Source organism: Symphalangus syndactylus, chromosome 21, assembly GCF_028878055.3.
Source record: "Symphalangus syndactylus isolate Jambi chromosome 21, NHGRI_mSymSyn1-v2.1_pri, whole genome shotgun sequence".
Taxonomy (NCBI): domain Eukaryota; kingdom Metazoa; phylum Chordata; class Mammalia; order Primates; family Hylobatidae; genus Symphalangus; species Symphalangus syndactylus.
Genome location: NC_072443.2, coordinates 48,068,815 through 48,089,627, shown reverse-complemented (window position 1 = coordinate 48,089,627; position 20,813 = coordinate 48,068,815). Strand labels below are relative to the sequence as shown.

Below are 20,813 nucleotides of genomic sequence, written 5' to 3'. Positions count from 1 at the left end.
ACAGCCTGTGCAAAGGCCCTGAGGAGTCAAAGAGCCTGGATGCTGGCTGCTCCTCCACTGCAGCCAGGCAGGAAGCAGAAATCATGAACTTCGGTAAGGAAGCAGGAGACCAGCAGCTACATCTTGGCTAGCCCTCTAAATCGTGAGGACCTCAAATCTTCCAGCTGAATAGGCATATACAATGAGAGCCAAACTACTGAAATTTGGGGCAACTTTTTTTTTGGTAAAAATGAGACATATTCATATATTAGTGGTAAAAGCTAACTTACTGAACACATGAGGCTCTAATATTAACATTTATATACATTATCTTATTAATTCCTCACATGAAACTCATAAGTAGCTGCTATTTATTATCCTGCCCTATTGCTAAGAAACTGAGGCTCAGAGAAGTTGCTTACAGTCACCAGGAAAGAGTAAAATCAGGATTTGAATCTTGGTTTGTTTGACTCCAGTATCTGTGCATAAAACTACCTTTTTTTTTTTTTTTTTTTTTTTTTTTTTGCCTCATAGATGTATAGAACACTTGATCTTGAAGAAACATTCATGCTTCTTTTTGCTAGCTCCTCCTGTTAGAACTGAGGGTAGCAAGTTTCAGAGGTGGGAAGTAACTTGCTCTAGGTCACACAGTCTGCTGGATATCTTAGCCATTTGGACCAGGCATCTAGTTGTCAACTGCCTTACTCCAGGTCTTTTATAAAGCCATGAGAACTCTGGAAGTGACAGGAAGAAAAATCCTCCCTTGAAGAAGCAAACACTAAATAATCTGGCTTGGAGGCCCAGGGTATCCTGTGTGAGTACTAAAACCCCTAACTCGGGAATAAGGACCATCCCCCTCATGGTTTCCACTGTGCTCTGGCAGCAGAGAAATGGCCTGACCCTGTTTGTCCCCACTCATGTGATGCCACCTGAGATCTACCCCATTTCTATGAATGCCTGGCAGATTCCCACTTAAAACAGCTGCTGGAATAAAGATCACATTGATCCATTCTGATGGCAGGTAGGGAAGCAGAGACCCACAACAAGCACTACTCCAGCAGACCAGCCAGGGAGACGAGCATTTCTGCTTACCTCCTTAGTGTGTGCTGCTGGGGGCCAGTTCCACTGGCATGGGTGTGTGTTCAGGGTATCAGCAGTGTGAAGATGTCAGAATCCTAGTGTGAGGACCAGGAATCCCTAGTGCTTGGGCTGTGATGGAGCACAATTAACCTTCAAATAAGACCTATTCACTAGGATGTCCAGGGAAGGTGACAAATTCAACATGGGTAGAGAGCTAGCCTGATCACTGAGGAGTGGCTGACAGAGAAGAAGGACAAGGCAAGCTAAGAGTTCCTCATTTAATGAGGGCAGCACTGGCCCTGCCATAGCACAGCTTTGGTCCTACAGGGCTGACAGTGCAGGATGACTTGGAGGAATGATCGGGAGGAGTCTTATCCATGATGCCTGGGCAGCCTTTAGTACCTGCAGACTGTTCACCATAAGCAGACAGAAACCAGAAATGGGAGGAAGAAAAAGTAGCCCCAAGTAAGTATCCACTTCACACTTTCTACCAGAGCTGTGCTGCACCCATGTCTACCCTAAATCATTACATAAACTCAGTTCTTCCGAATTTGAGGAGAAAGAAAGGTTCCTGGAGTTCTGTAGAGAAAACAATTCTGATCCATTTGTGCCAGAATTCTCAAGCCATTCAGACATGTGGAGAGTCTCTGGCTGTGGGATCTAGACTTTGTTCAAACTTTTGCCATTACCTGATCAGTGTTAAGCTGCTTTCTGCTCCTTAGGGCTATTCTAACTGCCTCTGTACTTCTGCTGATTGCCCCAAGCCACACCCACTTTCTGAAACACCAGAAATCAGCAGGTGTTAAAGAAAAGTGTTAAAGACACATTAGCACCTGCTTTAAGTTCTCTAATTGGTATAATCAGAAGTAGTAAAAAGAATATTAGAGGAGACAGTGTCTTACAGAGAATGAGCTGCTCTCTGGAAATGGGTTTTAAATGAATGTTTTTTCCCACCGACAGTTCTCAAACTGGTCCTTTAAAATGGGGAGGCCTCCTGGATGGCTGGGTATCCAGAAGGCAGGAGAGAGGTGGTGGGGCTCCCTGTGCTGGTCATGTGCTCTCTCCACTGGGTCATGGGTGACTGTTCTCCACCAGCTGTCTTTCTGTCAAGCTGTAATCCAGCTGCCAAAAGACCTCCTCAGGATCTACATTAATTCACCCAGAGGTTTTTGTTGTTGTTTGTACTGGAAGTCACCCTCTGGCCTCTTTCCCAGATTATTATTCCAAAGAGTTAGTGTCTTTTCTATCCATTTAACAACACATCTTTTGCCTCTGCACATCTGATTTGTGATGCCAGGGCTGGTCGGGGCAGTGGGGTGGTGCAAAGGCAGTATCTTATCCTAAATCTAAGTTTCAATCCCTCCTCCATAAAGTGGTTTGACTCAGTATCTGTGCATAAAACTGCCATGCTCTCTTGCCTCATAGATGCATAGAACACTTGATCTTGAGGAAACATTCATGCTTATTCTTGCTAGCTCCTCCTGTTAGAACTGAGGGTAGCAAGTTTCAGAGGTGGGAAGTGACTTGCTTTAGGTCACACAGTCGGCTGGATATCTTAGCCATTTGGACCAGGCATCTAACTGTCAACTGCCTTACTCCAGGTCTATAAAGTGAAGAGATTCTGATTAATTGGTCTGGGGTTGGACTCGATCATTTTTAAAAGTTCCCTCTGGTGATTCTAATGTGCAGCCATGGTTAAGTACCACTGAAGGTAAAGTTGTAGAGATTTGTTTGCCTATTTCTAGGTCTAGGAACTACTCCTTGTCAGTTTCTCACCCTCAAGTGTGCCAGAAGCAAGCCCAACTCTTGCCCATCAGAGTCCCAGGGAAACCCTAACTGGAGACCAATGAGGAAGGTTGACAGTTTCCACCTTTTTAAAGTCTGCTACCTAATTCTACACAAATAATACTATTAAAAAACAAAACAAAACAAAACAAAACAAAAACAAAAAGACCTCTCACTGCAAACAATTGGAACAAGGATGTGGCGGTTTCTCTTTTTCTCTTCCAGGCAGGGTGTGGTAAAGTATTCAACAGCACAGACTCAGGTCCCAAGGTCACACCCAACATTCTCAGGTATAGCCATAAAGTGACAGGTCCAGAGGCCTAAAATCACTCAGTGGGATCTCTGCAACCACATATCAACTTGTCTTCAATGCTGCCTTTAAACAAAATATTCTAAACATCAAGTCTTCTCAAAAAGAACAAAGACAGTGGCTCACGTCTGTAATCCCAGCACTTTGGAAGGCTGAGACAGGCGAATTGCTTGAACTCAGGAGTTCGAGACCAGCCTGGGCAAGATGGCGGAACCGTGTCTCTACAAAAAAATGCCAAAATTAGCCAGGCAAGGTGGCGCATGCCTGGAGTCCCAGCTACTAGGGAGGCTGAGGTGGGAGGATAGCTTGAGCCCAGAAGGTAGAGGTTGCAGTAAGCCAAATTGCACTACTGCACTCCAACCTGGGCAACAGAGCCAGACCCTGTCTCAAAAAAACAAACAAACAAAAAACAAACCAACAACAACAACAAAAAAAGCAAAGACTTGCCATGCCATGCTGCAAATAGTCAAAAGAGCATACCACAGCTGAAGGGAGCTCCCAAAGAGAGCTCCAGGAATGGCGGGGGTGACAGCAGGATTGGGCAAATTCACGCAGTCTTCCAAAGGATGTACACCTTAGAGGGACCAGCATGAGGCAGCTGCATAAACCCTGATGTATTTGTCAATCAGTAAGGTCATTTTACAGCCTTACAGGCTCTGAAACACAACTCCTGTTCACCAAAGGAAGAGACCCACTTTCTGAATCAGAGTGGCTTGGGGGCACAGCGTTTGTCTGGAAGGAGCTACTCTTAGCCAAGAGAAGACATGAAAACTGTGAAAGCACAAGAACCGTTGCTCCTAGAGTCTGGTCTAGCTGGCTAGGGAGAGAAGGTGGCAAAGGGGTGGGTTCAGATGGGAGTGAGATGGAAACTGACATCCATTTCAGGACAGCAGCTTCCTGCCCTATTTCCCACCCTCTCTCACAGAGCTGTTCATCCCTTCCTTCTGGGCCATTCAGAACATGCAGCAGAAATGAAATGGAAACCAAAGCACTACAGGGAAAGAAAGAACTGGAAACCAAAACCCACATAGCCCTCCCACTTTCCGCAGCCCTCCTCAGACAAACCCCAGGGTACTCTCCTCTGGCCTTCTCTACCCTCTCCTTCTTCCCCGCCCCCAACTCCCCCATAGTCAGGCTATATGAAAAACAATTCATCTTTTAACTTTTAAAAAATGTCATTATGATCATAGCACATATACCGGTGAGCAACAAAGACTGTGACCTGTCTAAGCACAGTGCCTCAGTAAGAGAAGAGAGCTGAGGGGACTCAAGAGACATGGCAACAATGAAGCCATGGGCTGCCTCCCACTCAGGTGCTGCCTCTGACCTGGCCAGGAGACAGAGCAGCAACTCTCCTAGGCTTGGCCTACTACCATGCCATCACCACTCCTCATTCTCTTGCCACACCCCTACCTCTCCCTGCCCTCTCACAGGAACCCCCACTCACTCTCCAGCTGGGCTCTGGTTTCCTGGCAGGCCAGGTGGAATCTTCATTAATAAACCACGTTTCCTCCAGGAAACAGCCCTTGCTGTGGCTTGCACACATCTCTTCTCCTTCCCTCCTCCTCTTTCTCCTTAAGTAGCAGTCACATTCTTGAAAGCCCAGTGCTCTTTGCCTACAGCACACAGACACATGCACAACCATCCCCACCAACACACAATGCAACACCCCACACAAAGCCACCCCCCCAGGCCATGCCCACTGGGTTTTACCAACCAGTGCAGGAGCTCTATTTCCTGCAGGGCAGGCGGTTGTTACCCTCTAGCTAGCCTGCCTTCCCTCTGACACCCAGCCAGGTTGCCCTGGCAGAGGGGACTGATGAGATCCCCATGGTTTACATGGAGGAAAAGCCTTGTGATGGCTCAGACACTAATGGGAACCTGGGAATTACAAGGGAGGTCAAAGAGCTGGAGTCAGGGGAGCCCTGTGGGAGGTGGAAGTATGCATGTTTGGATCTTGAAATGGAACAGGGAAGACCAAGGGCTCCAGGTCTTTGCTCCAAATCAGAATAAACTAGGCTGCCCCCATGCATAACTAGCTCAGAGACTCAGGAAGCTCACATATAGGGTGGAAGAATCCCTCCACATATGACTTCATAGAGGTCCTTATCCTGTGCATGCTGCTCTGGGGACCCTGCTGTCCCACAGGCAGGGTCTATGTTAGGGGGCAGTGTATGTATGATTGCAGCAAGCTCAGGACTGGTACTCTAGCCAGCTGGAGGACCCTGGGCCCATGACTGGACCCCTCTAGACAGCATTCTACTCTTTTTAAAAGAAAGAGTTGGCCTGGCAGACCTCTTCTTCCTGCCTTTAAGCTCCAGAATTCCAATTCATCTATTTCCTTTAAAATCCAGGTCAGATTTTTACCACCAGTAAATTATGTCTGATTACATCCATTTAACTGACATGCTTTTGTGGCTGCTGCCTTGGAAGCTTTCAGTTTTTGTCTTTTCCTGTGGATCCTGAAACCTTAACCAGACCACAAACCTCCTGAAGGTAAGAACTGGGTCCCCACCCCATTCCCCACCCCATTAATCAGCAAATTCAGCCAAAAGATCATTTGACCATTCCCTCTGAGTTGGCGTGTATGTAAGAACTAAACAATTGTCCTGTGTATCCATAGAATTAAATCTGAACCAATGTGCAATCTTCCCAATGGAGCACTCCTTCACAGTCAGAGCTGCAAGAGGGTGAGGAATGGTCTTGCTTTCCTCCAAGTCCAAAACAGGGAGTTTCTCTTCAGCCATTGAGGGTGAAGCCTGAATTTCCTGCAAAGGAAAACAGCTTATGGTCTGGAGATCCAGGACATTCTCTTCCTGTGTAGGGAGCTAGGGTGGAGTGCATCACAGGACAAGGTTCAGACCTTGTCTCAGGCACCAAGCCAAAACCTGGCACATGCATTACTAGCGATGGAAACAGATAAAATTCCAGCTCGGGACAGAACAGTCTGGGAGATGCAAGGGAGAAAAATGTACTGATTTTAGAGTTTTTTAGTAGTTCTCAAAACCAAGGCTGGTCCTCACTTGACCTAGAACAAATGGGGAATGCAGAGAGGAAGGAGGCTCTGAGAGAAAAGGAAAGAGGGGCCAGGGCCATCAGGACACATGCTTGAATTACGTCAGTAAATTATCCAGAAAAACATTCGTCCTTGCTGAGTCACCGTGGCTGACAAAGTGCTCCCATCTAAGTTCCAGGAGAAATGGGGCTGGCTGTCATACTTGCTTAATTTAGTAACAAGAATATACCTCCTTGGTGAGACTGAGTCCACTGCTAGTTCCCTCGCAGGTACCTCCATGCTCCGTCCCCTGGCAGAAGGCTGTGCCCCCCTCTCTGCCACAGTGCCAGTCCACCCACCTCTGGCCTGGGCACCCCCTGTGGTCACAGCCCTGGACAGAGGAAAGAGAACCTCCTGAAGGAAACCTCAGTCTGGCCTCAGGTACTTCATGTCTGAAATAGAGATCCTGGCATTGGCCCTAAGGAGTATGGGGGATGAAGCCCTCTCCTTTTTCCTTGGGGAGCCTCCAGTCTAATTGAATTCAGCCAATTTGCAAGGTGGTGCTCCACATCCTCAGGGGCAAGAAACAAAACCAACCATTCCAACCTGCAAGAGGTTCACCACCTATCAGAGAGAAAGCTGTGTGGTTTTTCTCAGGACGCTCAGATCTCATAGAAGGGATGGGACTCACCCCCATTATATGAGTTTTCTAGATTCAAAAATCTTTAAATGCTGTTCAAATCACTTGTTTTGTTTAGGTAATGCTGGACTTTTGAGAACAAAATTCTGAATAAATCTTTTTTTTCTAAAGCAATCTAAGAAAACATGAGATGGGGTGGAGAAGGCGAGGGGGAGACTTTTTTTTTTCAATACAAGTGACAGAGGCAAACTGGTACAGAAATCTTCTGCAACTGATGAGTGCCTACACCCAAGTTAAATTCTCTGCAACAAAAACCCTAGATAGTGTTGTTTTTCTTGTACTCATCTTCCATGTTGAGAGAAAGAAAATATTGTCTGGAAAGGAAGGTCTGAAAAGACAAATTATCTTCAATGTTTTATCTTCAATGTTTGTGGCTGATGAAAAGGGTCAGGGGGACAGTGGGAGCTCCAAGAGATAAGTTTGCTTGGGGCACTGCAACTTCAAATCTACCAAAGATGAAGGCAAAACCAACAGGAATGTTTTTTGTTAGTGTTTTAGTTTTTTTTAATTTGATTTTATTTAAAAAAGAATTATTATAGAAACACCACACTATTTATTTCCCCAAAATAGCATTATCATAAAATTCCCAGTTTCAACTGGCAATTATTACACAGCAGGTGAAACATTTTCACAAACATTATTTTATCTATCATTTACTACAGTTCTTTGAGAAAGATTGTATCAAACTCACTTGTAGTTGAGGAAGAGTAATCCTTGCTTATTGGTTGCTTAAATTTCAGTGTTTTAATAAAATTTTAAACAGTAAAGCTTGGAAAATCCCAGATTTAATGAGGAGAGAACCAGAATAGAACCACTGGAGCCTCTGACAAAACCCATCTATGTCTTCTTGGGCAGCTGAACTCAGGTACTCTACCACTTGGTGGCAGCGCACCTAAACTGCCAGAAGAGTGTACAATAAATGCAGTCTCTACAAAGCTGAAGTGTCATAACATAGAGTGTCAGTATCAAATATATGCCTGAAAACATACTCAACCCCAAACATCAGTGAAGGGCACATAATCAGACTTAACCAATGGTAAGTAAAGAGAGAAACAGAAAACATAGTGAAAATGATATGTAATGGGGAAAAGAGAAACAGCCCCAAACCTGGATCCCAGTAACTGAAAAACGCATCCTTTTCCCCCGATGCTAGGCTGTCTCTCCAGCATCTATATTCAGGGAACTCTCTTATTTTCAATATTCCAGCCAAATGAATCCCAGCTAAATTTAACTCATCCTGATTACCCACCACAAACTCCAGAAACACCTGAATGCATTGGATCTTATTTCACCTGACATTGAAGTTGACCTAATCAAGGTGACACCAGACACTTCAGCTTCCTAACCAGCCTGCTCTTGGTGAGCCATAGACTACAGTAGCCTAAAAGAGAAATTAAATGACCACACCTAGGCTTTCCAGGCTCATTCAACATTGCTGCCCAGAAAGGCCTTTCTCCATAAAAGGCAGATAAAGACACCAGTTCCGATAAACAAAAAAAAGGTTAACCACTTTAAGCCATGCCAGAACTGACTACAAAACCAGCCAAGGAGCTGAAACACATCCAGAGGCAAAACTAAAGAATCACCAAGGGCAAAAAAAAACAAGCAAGCCCTTTTTAGATTTCATATCAGATCCTAACTTTAATGTGTGCTCCCTGTTAAGGGGCCATATTAGTTTAGGAAAGTAAAAGGAATCCTTGCCTGGAGACCCCACAGAGCAGGCCCTATGACCAATCCCTTTAGTCTTTCCAAAGTCAGGATAAGGTTTAGGTATACAATATATGGCCCTAAGTTAGGGTCATTGATGACGGTGATAAGAATATTTGCACAGTGGTGCCTGGGCAATGGTGAGCAAATAAATTTAGGGAAATGCAAAGAATAGGAAATCTCATTGGAAAACAGTATGGAGGTTGCTCAAAAAGTAAAAATAAAACTACCATATGATCCAGCAATCCCATGTCTAGGTATATGGCCAAAAGAAAGGAAATCATAATGGAGTATTAGTCAGCCAATAAAAAGAATGAGATCTTGTCATTTGCATGACCATGGATGGAACTGAAGGACATTATGTTAAGAGAAATAAGACAGGCACAGAAAGACAAATATTGCAAGTCATACTGGGAGTATAAATTGATAAATTCGGAAATAAATTTGGTGAGTTGTCCCACCAGCTTTAAAAAAAGATTCATAAAATAAGTAACCTGATTAAAACATGGGCAAAAGATCCGAATAGATATTTCTCAAAAGAGGATATACAAAATGGCCAACAGGTACATGAAAAAAATACTCAACATCACTAATCATCAGTGAAATGCAAATCAAAACTACAATAAGATATCATCTCACCTCAGTTAGAATGGCTATTAAAAAAAAAAAAGAAAATAACAGATGCTGAGGAGGATGCAGAGAAAGTGAAACACTCATACACTGTTGGTGGGAATGTAAGTTAGTACAGCAACTACGGAAAACAGTACAGAGGTTTCTCAAAAAAATAAATACAAAATTACTGTATGATCCAGCAATCCCACTGCTGGGTATGTAGCCAAAAGAAAGGAAATCTGTGTATCAAAAAGATACCTGCATTCCCATGTTTACTGCGGTACTATTCACAATAGCCAAGACATGGAATCAACCTTAGTGTCCATCAACAGATGAATGGATAAAGAAAATGTGATATAAATACATAACAGAGTACTCTTCAGCCATAAAAAGAATGAAATCTTATCATTTGCAGCAACATGGACGGAACTGAAGGACATTATGTTCGGTGAAATAAGCCAGGTACAGAAAGGCAAATATTGCATGTTCTCACTCACATGTGGGAGCCAGAAAAAAACAACTCACAGAGGTAGTAAATACAATGATGATTACCAGAGGCTGGGAAGAGAAGGGAAAAGGAATAAAAGAGGGTGATTAATGGGTACAAAAATACAGTTACATAGAAGGAATAAGATCTAGTGTTTGATAGCACAGTAGAGTGACTCTAGTTAACAATAATTTATAATATATTTCAAAATAGCTATAAGAGGAGATTTGGAATGTTTCCAACAAAAAAATGATAAATTTCTGAGATGATGGAAATCTCAATGCCTCTGATTTGATCACCACACATTGTATACTTCTATCAAAATATCATATGCACCCTATAAATATGTACATTATGTATCAATTTTTAAAAAGCAAAAAAAATAAATTATATATGTAAAAACTAAAAAAAGTCCATGATTGCTACAGACATATCTCGAAGAAACCACTTAAGATAGAAAAGTTTATATAAAAAGATTTTTACTGAGGGTTACTTACAACACTGAACTTTTGGAAACGACTTAGATGTCTAGTGATAGGGTTAATTAAATATGATGCATCCCAAGACACACTATTACACATGAAAAGTTTTTAATGTTATGAAAATATTCCTAAAGTATAATGCTAACTGGAATAAAGCAAGCAGCACAACTGAAGAAACAATATAGTCCAATTCTGTTTTTAAAAAGCTCTAGGCCAGACGCAGTGGCTCACGCCTGTAATCCTAGCACTTTGGGAGGCTGAGGTGGGTGGATCACTTGAGGTCAGGAGTTCCAGACCAGCCTGCCCAACATAGTGAAACCCCATCTCTACTAAAAATACAAAAATTAGCTGGATGTGTGGTGGGCACTTGTAATCCCAGCTACTCGTGAGGCTGAGGCAGGAGGATTGCTTGAACCAAGGAGGCGGAGGTTGCAGTGAGCCGAGATCATGCCATTGCACTCCAGCCTGGGTGACAAGAGTGAAACTGTCTCAAAAAAACAAACTTCTAAAAAAAGATAGGAAGGAAATATGTCAATATATTGTTATTATCTCTAGGTGGTACAGTTACAAGAGCTTTAAAAAACTCTTAAAATATTTTTTCTGCACTTATTTTCTCCAGTAAAAGAAATATCTTTCTAATTTAAAAATATAGGCCAAAACTTTGTCACATTGTTAGGCACATATATTCATTCATTATGTATTAGAAGCGAAGTGTTACTGACCTATGGCTGTAACTGCTATCACTACTAGCTCTAATCCTAAACTTAAGCATAACCCTAACCCTAACTTTGAAAAAGCAGTGCTAGGGACAATAAATGACAAGTGACAAAACAAGGTCCCTACTTTCAAGCAAGGGAAGGGAAAGAAACTGCCACTTGTTGTCAGCCCCTTCTGTGAGCTAAATAATGGGCTAGGCACTTCACATGTGTTATCTCATGAAATCCTCACCACCATTGTGTTTGGTAATATCTTTATGCCTATTTTGTAGGTAAGAAAATTTTTAGCAAGCATGCACATTTCACCTCCCACAGGGGAGGATTCTGGGGTTCATTCTTCCTGGACTGGAATACCCTGCATAATTTCCAGGTGTCAGCATTTTCCCTGGAGCCCATTCTTCCTCTGCTATCATTCCACTCCCACCAAGTCAGTGCTGATGCCCAAGGTCCCTTCTGAGAGTACACATGGAATATGCATGTGAAGGAGACTCACTACCCTCACTTATTAGGAATTCTTTTGTCCAGTGCTGGGTGGGTCCTTGATTTATCACTAAAGGCACTTACTGGTTCCTGGAATAACCAGGGCTGCTTCTCATAGTTACTTCATGACCAAGTGGTTTCCGCCTCTGATTGCTCCAGTTATTGTTCTCCAGGGAATCACAAATGTGTCTCTCCGCATTTGAAGCATGATAGCCAGCTCTTCCCCACTCCCTACAACCTGTCCCTGTTCACAGTGTTTCCATGAGCCCCTGTAGCCCCTTAGCCCCACATGGACTGTGCAGGCCCCACAGACCTGCCAAGTCCTACAATGGTAGCATGGCCATGGAAATGAAGGAGCCTCAAAATGTGCATTAACTGAGCACTAATTCCAGAATTGTACTTCTGACACCACAGCAATGCCAATACAGAAACAGACAGGCAGGTGGGTGAAGGAAACATCTCAGACTCAAGGAAAATGAACAAGATGATCATCGCTAGAATATGATAGAGACTACCCCAGCAATGTAGGCATTAAGTTCAGGGTCCCTGCTACTGATAGTCTTTTATTAATCTCTTTAAATAGTTTCTATGGTCTTAAGTGCTTTTGTTTTCTCCCTACATCTCTTGGTATAATTTGGTAACTCAATCATGGTTGACTATCACCCACAGATGAGCATAAATGAGTGTTAACTCATCTAAAAGTGAACACAAACACCTGGGGGAGGAACTGTGAAAGACCCCCCGCACAACCACCACCCCTACCACCCCTGTTGTCTTGCATATCCACAGCCACCATGGTTGCCTTGGCCAGCAGAAGCCCAAGACTGAGGCAATTACCACCTGTATTTCTCACCTGCAGCAACCTTCACACTTAGGTTCCATAGAGAAGCTTCAGGAAAGCAAGTTTGAAGCATTGTGGTCCCTGCCCACCATTGTTAGATCTCTGTGTTGGCGCCCTTCCCTACCTCCCTCTTCCATTGTCCCTCTATTCCAAACCCAGTCTTAGCCCATCCTTCAGATTTCACCTTCTTACTCTCCCCAAATCAGTCCTCTCACTCTGCCACCACTGCCACTTCCTTCACTTTGGCCTCCTCATCTCTTCACTGGATAAAAGCTTAGGCTCTGATGCTAGACCATCTGACTCCAGATCATACTGACTGTGTGCCAGTAGGCAAGTACTTCATCTCTGTAAGTCTCAGTTTCCTGATATGTAAAAGGGAAATAATGATAATTCCCCTCTCAGTGTTGTGAGAATTAAGTTAATGCATGTAAAATACTTATAATAGTGCCTAGAATTGATTAATAAATGCTAGTTGTTATTTTTACTATCTTTGACCCACATTATTGGAACTCTTTCCCCATTGCCTAGCCTTCTCTTCCATTTCTTCTTCCACTCAGTTGCCAGAGTGAATCTTCTAAAATGCAATTTTAATTGTCATTCTCCTGCTGAAAAGCTCTTCAATGGCTTTTTTATTGCCTATTAGTAACTAACTTCCTGAACTGGACCCACGGAATTCTACATGCCTCTCTGCCCTATCCTCTGCCATTCTCCCAAAAGACTATGTGTTTCTACATCTTGAGTTTCTGGAACTTAACCTGACACCCCTTCACGTCCTTTGCCCACCCCCAGCATTCCTTTGAGCCCTTCCCTCTGCCTGGCCCACTCCTACCCCTTTGTGTTTTCAGCAAAATTCTCTTGGGGCTTCTAAATGCTGCTCACATCCCTTTTGAAGTCTCCCCACTCCCAGTCAACAGTGATGCTGTATGTTCCACATGCTGGGAGGCCAGAGCACTGGGTTCAATCCTCTATTTCATCAGTTAACTCAAGGTGCTACCCCACAATTATGCACATGCCAGACTTCCCCAGATCATAGAAGGAGACGCAACCTAATGTTTATGGAATCTACTGTGTACCTGGTGCTATGTAAGGACTTTATATACTTTATCTTACTTAATACCAATAATTAATAAATTGAAAAGATTTTTTTCTTTGATATTGATATAAATTATGATATTTATTCTAAAGTACTGAGAAAAGTAATCATGATTAATTTTCCTTATTTCAGTTAACTAAGATAAACTTCTCAAGAGACACTTTAGCACTGCATTAATCTATTAATAATTTGGTTTGGAGTTCTCAGAGTCAAAACCTTAGCTTCTTTTTCACTCTAAGTTATGTTTAAAGATTCATCCATGTTGTTGCATATCACAATAGTTCAAAAATGCTAGTCACAGAAAACTACATAATGTACAATACCATTCTTATAAAGCTCAAAAACAAGAAAACTAAATAATATATTGTTTATGAAAACATGTGCTGAACTATATCTCCCAAAAAGTAAAAGAAGGATAAACATAAAACCCAGGGCAGTGTTATTTTGGGGGGAAGTAGGAGAGTCAGAACAGGGAGGAGCCCTAGGTAGCATTGAGGATAGAGGTGATGTTCTGCTTCTCAAATTGGAGGGTAGGCTCTCAAGTGCTCGCTTTATTATTGTGCTCCATAACCTTTGTATACACTGCATCTAGTCCATCATATGTAGCAAATATTGCTATCTATGTATGTTCATATATATTTTTGTTGCTATTATTATCATTATTACTATTACTGACCTCTTTTAGGGGAAAGACTAACAATTATGAGCACCTGGGTGCTAGAGAGAGACTGCTAGATAATCCTCACAATACCCTTACGAGATAGACATTGTATTCCCAAAATAAAAATTAGAATATTAAACTCAGAAATGGTGAGTAGCATGCCCGAAGTCTCCCTCTGTGCCAAATATCTTCCATTTGCACCTTGAATCCATTCTGTATCTTCTCTCCACTACCCAGTGCCCTGGGAAGTTGACCTACATGGACTACATCAATGGGCTCCCCTGTCATCTGGCTTCTCAGTACATTCAGCCAATGATGACAGGAGATGAGAGAATGGGAAGAGAGTGGGGTCAAGGTACCAATTTCCCTGATCCCCATCATGGAGTCACCATGAGTTGGTGGCATCTTCCACTGAAGGCCACAGTTCCTGTCAGGCAGCCTCTCACAAAGCTCTCCTCTCTCTTAGAAGTGGTAATGTTTCCCCTCTGTGCTGTTTCCAGGCCTGCAATGCCTGAGGGATCCAAACCTTGCTGGTTTCTCTGTTCCCTGCCCACAGCCTTGTAAACTGTCTCTTGGTTAAAGTCTTCCCAAATTACCTAGGTTGAGGGGCCATATGTTTCCTGGCTGCAGAAAGGTACAGCTGGGATCCGAAGCTCAGCATCTTCCATCTAAACTAAGATGCCTCTTCATCCTTTGCTGCAAAAGCTGATATGACTCTAAGGAAGGTGATTACTAACAATTGCAGTTACTACTGTGGCTTTATGTTTCTTACCAGCATGGTAAAATGCTATTTGCTCTTCAGGGCTGGGGTTACATATAGCCAACAACAGGGACACCTAACTGGTATTGCTGGAAATGTGTGTAAAAAGTATCTTGTTTATACATAGAAATTACAAACTGTTTATACATAGGGTTTAAATTTAAAACAGATAAAGAAATCAACAATGATCTTTAAAAGGTGTAAGTTTTAGGGAAATGTAAACAATGTGACCTAAATGTTCTCATTGGTCCTATTATCTGGTCCTTCCATCACCTGATTCCTCCCCTTCCTCCCCACATCCTCCTTTTATTGATGATCCCAGAGCAAAGAGCGAGGTGCCAACACATCTCAACAGGCCCTTACAACAGAACACATTTCATGACAGTAGTTTGGATAGCTCAGGCTCTCTCATGTAGAAAATAGAGGGAGGAAATCCTTGCAGTTTTTACCCCTCTTCTTTCAACTGTCTTCCTGGTTCTCTCTGCTTACACATATTTTCTGGTAATGCTGCACAAAGACAGTGCAGGCCATAAGCCCAACTTATCTTTTGCTGAAATCTGTAGAACAAGAGCAAACGTTATCAAATAATAACCCACAAGTAAAGGCACCTTGATTTGATTGACATTACAGAATAACTCATCCTAATTTCTTGTCATCTTTCCTCACCAATATGATAACCACATTCCTTGGCAGAACACTCAGTATCTCAGTGGTACTGCTAAGAGTAGATTAAGTGTCAGATACATCAACTGGTGCCCTTAGGGTCACAAAAAGAAGGTCGTGACAAAGCAGGCTAACAGTGATGATGAAGAGGAATTCAATGCAATAAAAACAACCCAGGGTTTCCTTACTAGATGTAGTGCTTAGAAATTCCTATTTCAAGCATTTCATCAACTCTCAATAATCACAGTGGGTAGATTATCCACACTGTGGGCTAGGCCTGGACAGTTGTTTACTCTCAGGCTGGATTTTCTATCCTTTCTCTCAATTTCTAGGGACATTCATCAGCTGATCACATCTGAGTATTTTCTTTCCACTCCTTTCACGTACAAGTAACTGTAAGCAGATAGCAGACCAGGACAAAAAAATGCTAGATAAGTGTAGGTGGATGACAGTAAAGATAACATAAGACCTCACCAAGATTCCTATCCAGAACTTGTCTCATAGTAGACACTCAGTAAATATTTGTTGAACTGAGTGGATGGAGTTATGGAAAAGTTGAATTAGAAGATGTTTGAGGTTTCTTCCCACCCTGTTACCTATGACTCCTCAGAATAAGATGACAGAAAACCTGAGTGACCTAGGAGATAGATACCCAAACTCACCAGGAGCAAGACAGAGAAGTTAAAATGAAGGGACTCATCTCAGGCCAAGATATATGCTGAATGAATAAGTCAGGACTGATCCAAGCTGTTACACCCCAACAGGATCCTTGGTCCTGGGTAATGCCCCCAAATTTCCACCCAGAGTCCAAGGGGACTAAAAAGAAGTTCTCTTAGGATTTAAGGTATAGACAAAATCTTAAGTGAAATCCCAGACCTTAACTTACTTAGGAAGTCTGAGAAAAGAGTACTTAGATGCATATTGGTGGGGGTGGTAATACTCATTCTGAGGCCCTGGATTTTATGAGCATTGTTTTTTCCAATATCACAGAAACCTAGAATTCAGGGCAGGAAAGATTCTTAGAAGCTATCTAAGCCCACCTCAAACCCAGTAGAGGAACTTTTTCTACAGCATCCCTAACAGAGGGTCATCTGGTCTCCAGTGACAGGAAGTTCACTTTCTCCAGAGGCAGCAGCAATGTTGCTAGACAGCTTCCATGTGAGCAGGTTCTCTCTCCTCATTCTAATGTCTACCCATTAACGCAACAGAGGCCATGCCTGTTCCCTCATTTCTGGGGCAGCTCTCCTGAAGTCAGGAATTGCGTTTTTTTTTTTTCTTCATCTTCATGCCTGCCAGCAAACATCCCTCATTCCTTCAACTGTGGAGACATGGATTGTGGGTGCCTTAATGTCCTGCTTCCTTGACAGCACTCTAACTGATCTATGTAGTTCTTAAAATGAAGCTGGCCAGATGAATGTTACAGAGTTGAATGCAGTGGTCCAGATATGGCCTGGCCTACAGAGAGGAGAGTAGGACTATTTCTTCCTATTCATTTCTAAATTATCAACACTATCTGTTTAATCATCTATTCTAAAATGGTCCCCCAAATGGCTGTTAAGTTTGCTGGTTCCTTAAATTCTAGGATCCTCATTCACCACTCACTTGTCCTTATTTGTTTGTCTTCTGCTGGCTGGTTCATCTCCTATGCTACAATGCACTCCCATCTTGGGCTGCCTTTTACTATTACTGGTTTGGCACTGGGTAGGAAAATACCCAGGTTTCCCCTAAATTTCTCAAAATGTGTGTTCCTGCTCACCACAAATCCTCAATCTACCTGGCATAGAGAAGCTCTAAATACTTGTTGACTACATAATGAATAAATGCATGAATAAATAAGTAGCAAATGTTGGTCGGGAGAGGTGGCTCATGCCTGTAATCCCAGCACTTTGGGAGGCTGAGGTGGGTGTATCACTTGAGGTCAGGAGTTCGAGACCAGCCTGGCCAACACAGTGAAACCCTGTCTCTAATAAAAATACAAAAATTAGCCAGTTGTGGTGGCAGGTGCCTGTAATCCCAGCTACTTGGCAGGCCAAGGCACAAGAATCACTTGAACCTGGGAGGCAGAGGTTGCAGTGAGCCGAGATTGCGTCACTGCACTCCAGCCTGGGTGATAGAGAGAGACTCAGCCTCAAAAAAAAAAAAAGCATCAAATGATCAAATGTCACCTATAGGCTTGATCACACCAGCCTGTAACAATCCACCTCCAACAACAAGAGCCTGTCTTTTTAGCATCCTGGATCTGACCCAGATAAATAATTTCTTCTCATCAGTATCATCTACTGAGTCTAACAGTTAATTTTCATTGTTCCCTTTCTCTTCCAAAGCCATGGCTACACAGAAGAAAGTGGCAAATATAATCTGACCTGCTAAGTTATTCAGTTTTCCTACCCCAAACCTCACTGTCTTTAGAACAATCCTATTCCATCCAACAGCCATTATGTGTGACATGTAGCCAACAGAATTAGGAAGTGACTGGTGGGCATGACTAGGTGAACTCTGCGGCCTGCCAGGCACTTATACTCTTCATGAATGCAGGTCCCTCAGGAGGCACGGCAGCAGGCATCACAGAACAGTTCTTCCCACTGGCAATAGGGCTCTTGCCTGCCCTGTGAAGAGCCTTCCGGTTCTCAGGAGTGCAGATTGCAATGATGTGACCACCCTCTGAGAAGCAGAGAGCCTGCATCTTGTGTGTTCCTTCAGTGATAATGTATTATTCCACTTTTTTCACGACCTTCCTCTCAGCCCCTCTTGGGTTTTGTTCCCCTTCACCCCAGCGGAAATCTTTTCTTTTTAAATTGCTTCCAATCTGTTTTGTCCCACTCTTTGCTTAACAAGTCAGAATGAAGAAAAGTATTCTTCCAACACTTTCCCTCTTTATTCTAAAGAAAAGATGAGCATGAGTTAGCTGCAGCTATGTGATGAACATGCAGGAAAGAAAAATGTACCCTTTATATCTTCTGGGATCCCAATTTCTTCTGTCTTTAAGAGAACTGAGAGTTCATCACGGGTGCCTATGAAAACTTCTATTGTAAATTGCTTCAGAAAATTCTTGGTTTTATGCCTGTTAGTCACATACTTAGGAAAAGTGCTTTAAAAAACTGCTTAGCTCCTAGATGGCTAAATTGCTAAATTACCTATATCAATCACGAGTTATTTAGTCTACCTCCTTGCCTCTGAGACAGATAAGAGTATTTCTTCTTTATAATGACCCCCAGAAAAAAAATCTTTCATCCTTACATTGTCTCATGCACTCAAAGTTTATAAGTTCTTCTTCAGATACAACCCAAATCCCTTTTACTGAAGCTTAAGACCTTTTATCTTTTTTCTGTTCCCAGTGGATATCATAAAGAAAAAAAAAAAAAGAAAATAGACACTATTCAGCATCTATTTGTTCACAGTCTTCTGCCTGAAATTCTTCAGGGCTCACCATTCCATTCAACACCCTTCCAAGCATGTGATGACTGCTCTTAAAATCCCCTTTACTACCTGCCCATCACCTCCCAACCATCCCTTTACATTCATCTCTTCTTTAGCTCTCTGAAATGCAGTACTTGCCTCACTTAACACCTGCTTCAAGAACTTAATCAGCACATTCAAAAATTATCCCAGGTCTTCCAGCAAAGGCAAAGCTGGATATATAGCTCCTCTCTGTAATTCACTAATTCTTCTATAAAATGCACAGAGACAAGATGAAGGCTTTGAAAGCCCAAGGAACCATTTCTTGTTTGCCACAACAAACATTTCACAGGCTTTGGCCCCACTAAGAGACAGACAGCAGTGCTGTCGCTGCTCAAGAACAAAGATGGTGAGAGAGCACCAGGGCTGGACTCAGGAGGGTTAAGTTCTAGACCAAGCTCTGCCACTGACCCTTGTGAACCACACACATCCCCTGTCAGCCCCTTTCCCTAAGCAGGACACGACATGTATCTGCCTAGATTGCTCCTCAGGGCTCTCCCAACTCTCACATCTTGTGGTTCTCTGATCAAGTGAAGGTCTCTTCTCTCCCTTCTCAAAATACATAAACTATGTCCTTGGCATGTCTCCCACACCCACCTTGTGGCCAGTGCTACCTAGATCCATGTTTCTCACACTTTTTAAAATTATCATCCTAGGCCCTGAAGGAGCCTTTTTAGATCCTTTTTCCCTAATGACCCTACCCAGTGAAAATTTAATACCACCCATATACTGTACCTTGGTAGAGTATGTATACCTGTGTTTAATACATGGAAAAAAAATCTTTTGCTATCCCCAAGAACCAATTTTCACTCTCTTTGGGGGCAATATCACTCCCACTGAAAATGCATGACCTAAATCAGTGTCATAGAGTATTTCCTCTAGCTGAGTGATACAGAGTTGAGTATCCGGAGTTGCCACTTCCAGCTCCCATCCCATTCACGTGAATCCCAGCAGTAACAATGGGAATGAGGCAGACAACGGACAATGGTGTTCCAGGAATGGTTAGGGTTAGAATCCACTGGAAGAGCAGAAACCACTAGGGTCCCTGGCAGGGATGGAGGCTCCTTCCAAAACTGGCATCAGCCCAGCTCCCCTCCCACTCCCCTGCAGGCCATTCCCCTTCCCCTTACCTTGGCACGCTGGCCAAATACGTCACGAGTTTCCGCAGGTCTTCCTGTCTTATTCTGTCATGATTGCTGCGAGCAGGGAAGGTCAAGATGGGTCCGCCTCGCTTATCACGACCCCCTGCAAGGAGGAGGAAGAAAGAGTGTTTTAAAAACCAGTCAGAAAGGAAAGCCACAGAGGAAAAAGAATCTGTCTGAGTGCTGGACCAATAGGGTATCCAGAGAAATCTGGTCACTGCTTAGGACAAGGTGCGGGGGGTCTAGATGCAGGTAGCATGTACGACCTGGGCAAGTCTTTTGGCTTCCCTGGTGCCTCATCTGCAGAAGGCAGATGAAAACAGTACTATGCACATTACAGGGCTGTTGCAAGAACTGATGAGTTGGCACATGGGGATGCACTTGGGAAAGTAAAGATCTCTACAAATGTGAGATGATAATGAAAGTGATGATAACTGTTCTTATTGAGAAAACAAGCTGGTGGAAAGTGCTATGTTCTTTGGAAATTTAACCTCTAATTTACTTCTCTTTGTAGACTTCTGTGAGGTGGGAGTGCTTGTGATGATGACTATTATTGTGAGAAGACCTCAAAGCATCCATCCCAGGATAGCATTACTGGGAGGTTTTTAGATTCATAGAAAAAACATTAAGTATTTTTTACACAGCCAAAAAACCACCCCTGCCTGTCTGCCTGAGGTGCCACCTGTCACTCCTGCTGGAAGAGCACATGAATCTTATCAGAAATCAGAATGCTCAAGGTCTTAATCACTGCAAATGCATATGTACATGCTAAGATTACACGTGTTTTCTAAACATCACATTTAAAATAATTGGAAGGAGTATACCAAAATGACAATTGCTGTTGCTATTAGAAGGCCAGGATTT

The 20,813-nt window shown here is 42.9% G+C and overlaps 1 protein-coding gene across 26 annotated transcripts in view; it reads right to left on the bottom strand.

Moving 5' to 3' along the window:
- Positions 1-20,813, bottom strand: part of KALRN (kalirin RhoGEF kinase) — a 694,106-nt gene that overhangs the window by 475,283 nt on the left and 198,010 nt on the right. For all 26 annotated transcript variants that reach the window (XM_055259658.2, XM_055259655.2, XM_055259656.2 and 23 more), the window contains exon 3: positions 19,938-20,052. In XM_055259658.2, coding sequence (XP_055115633.1) covers positions 19,938-20,052 — 115 coding nt within the window. The remainder of the gene's footprint in view (positions 1-19,937; positions 20,053-20,813) is intronic.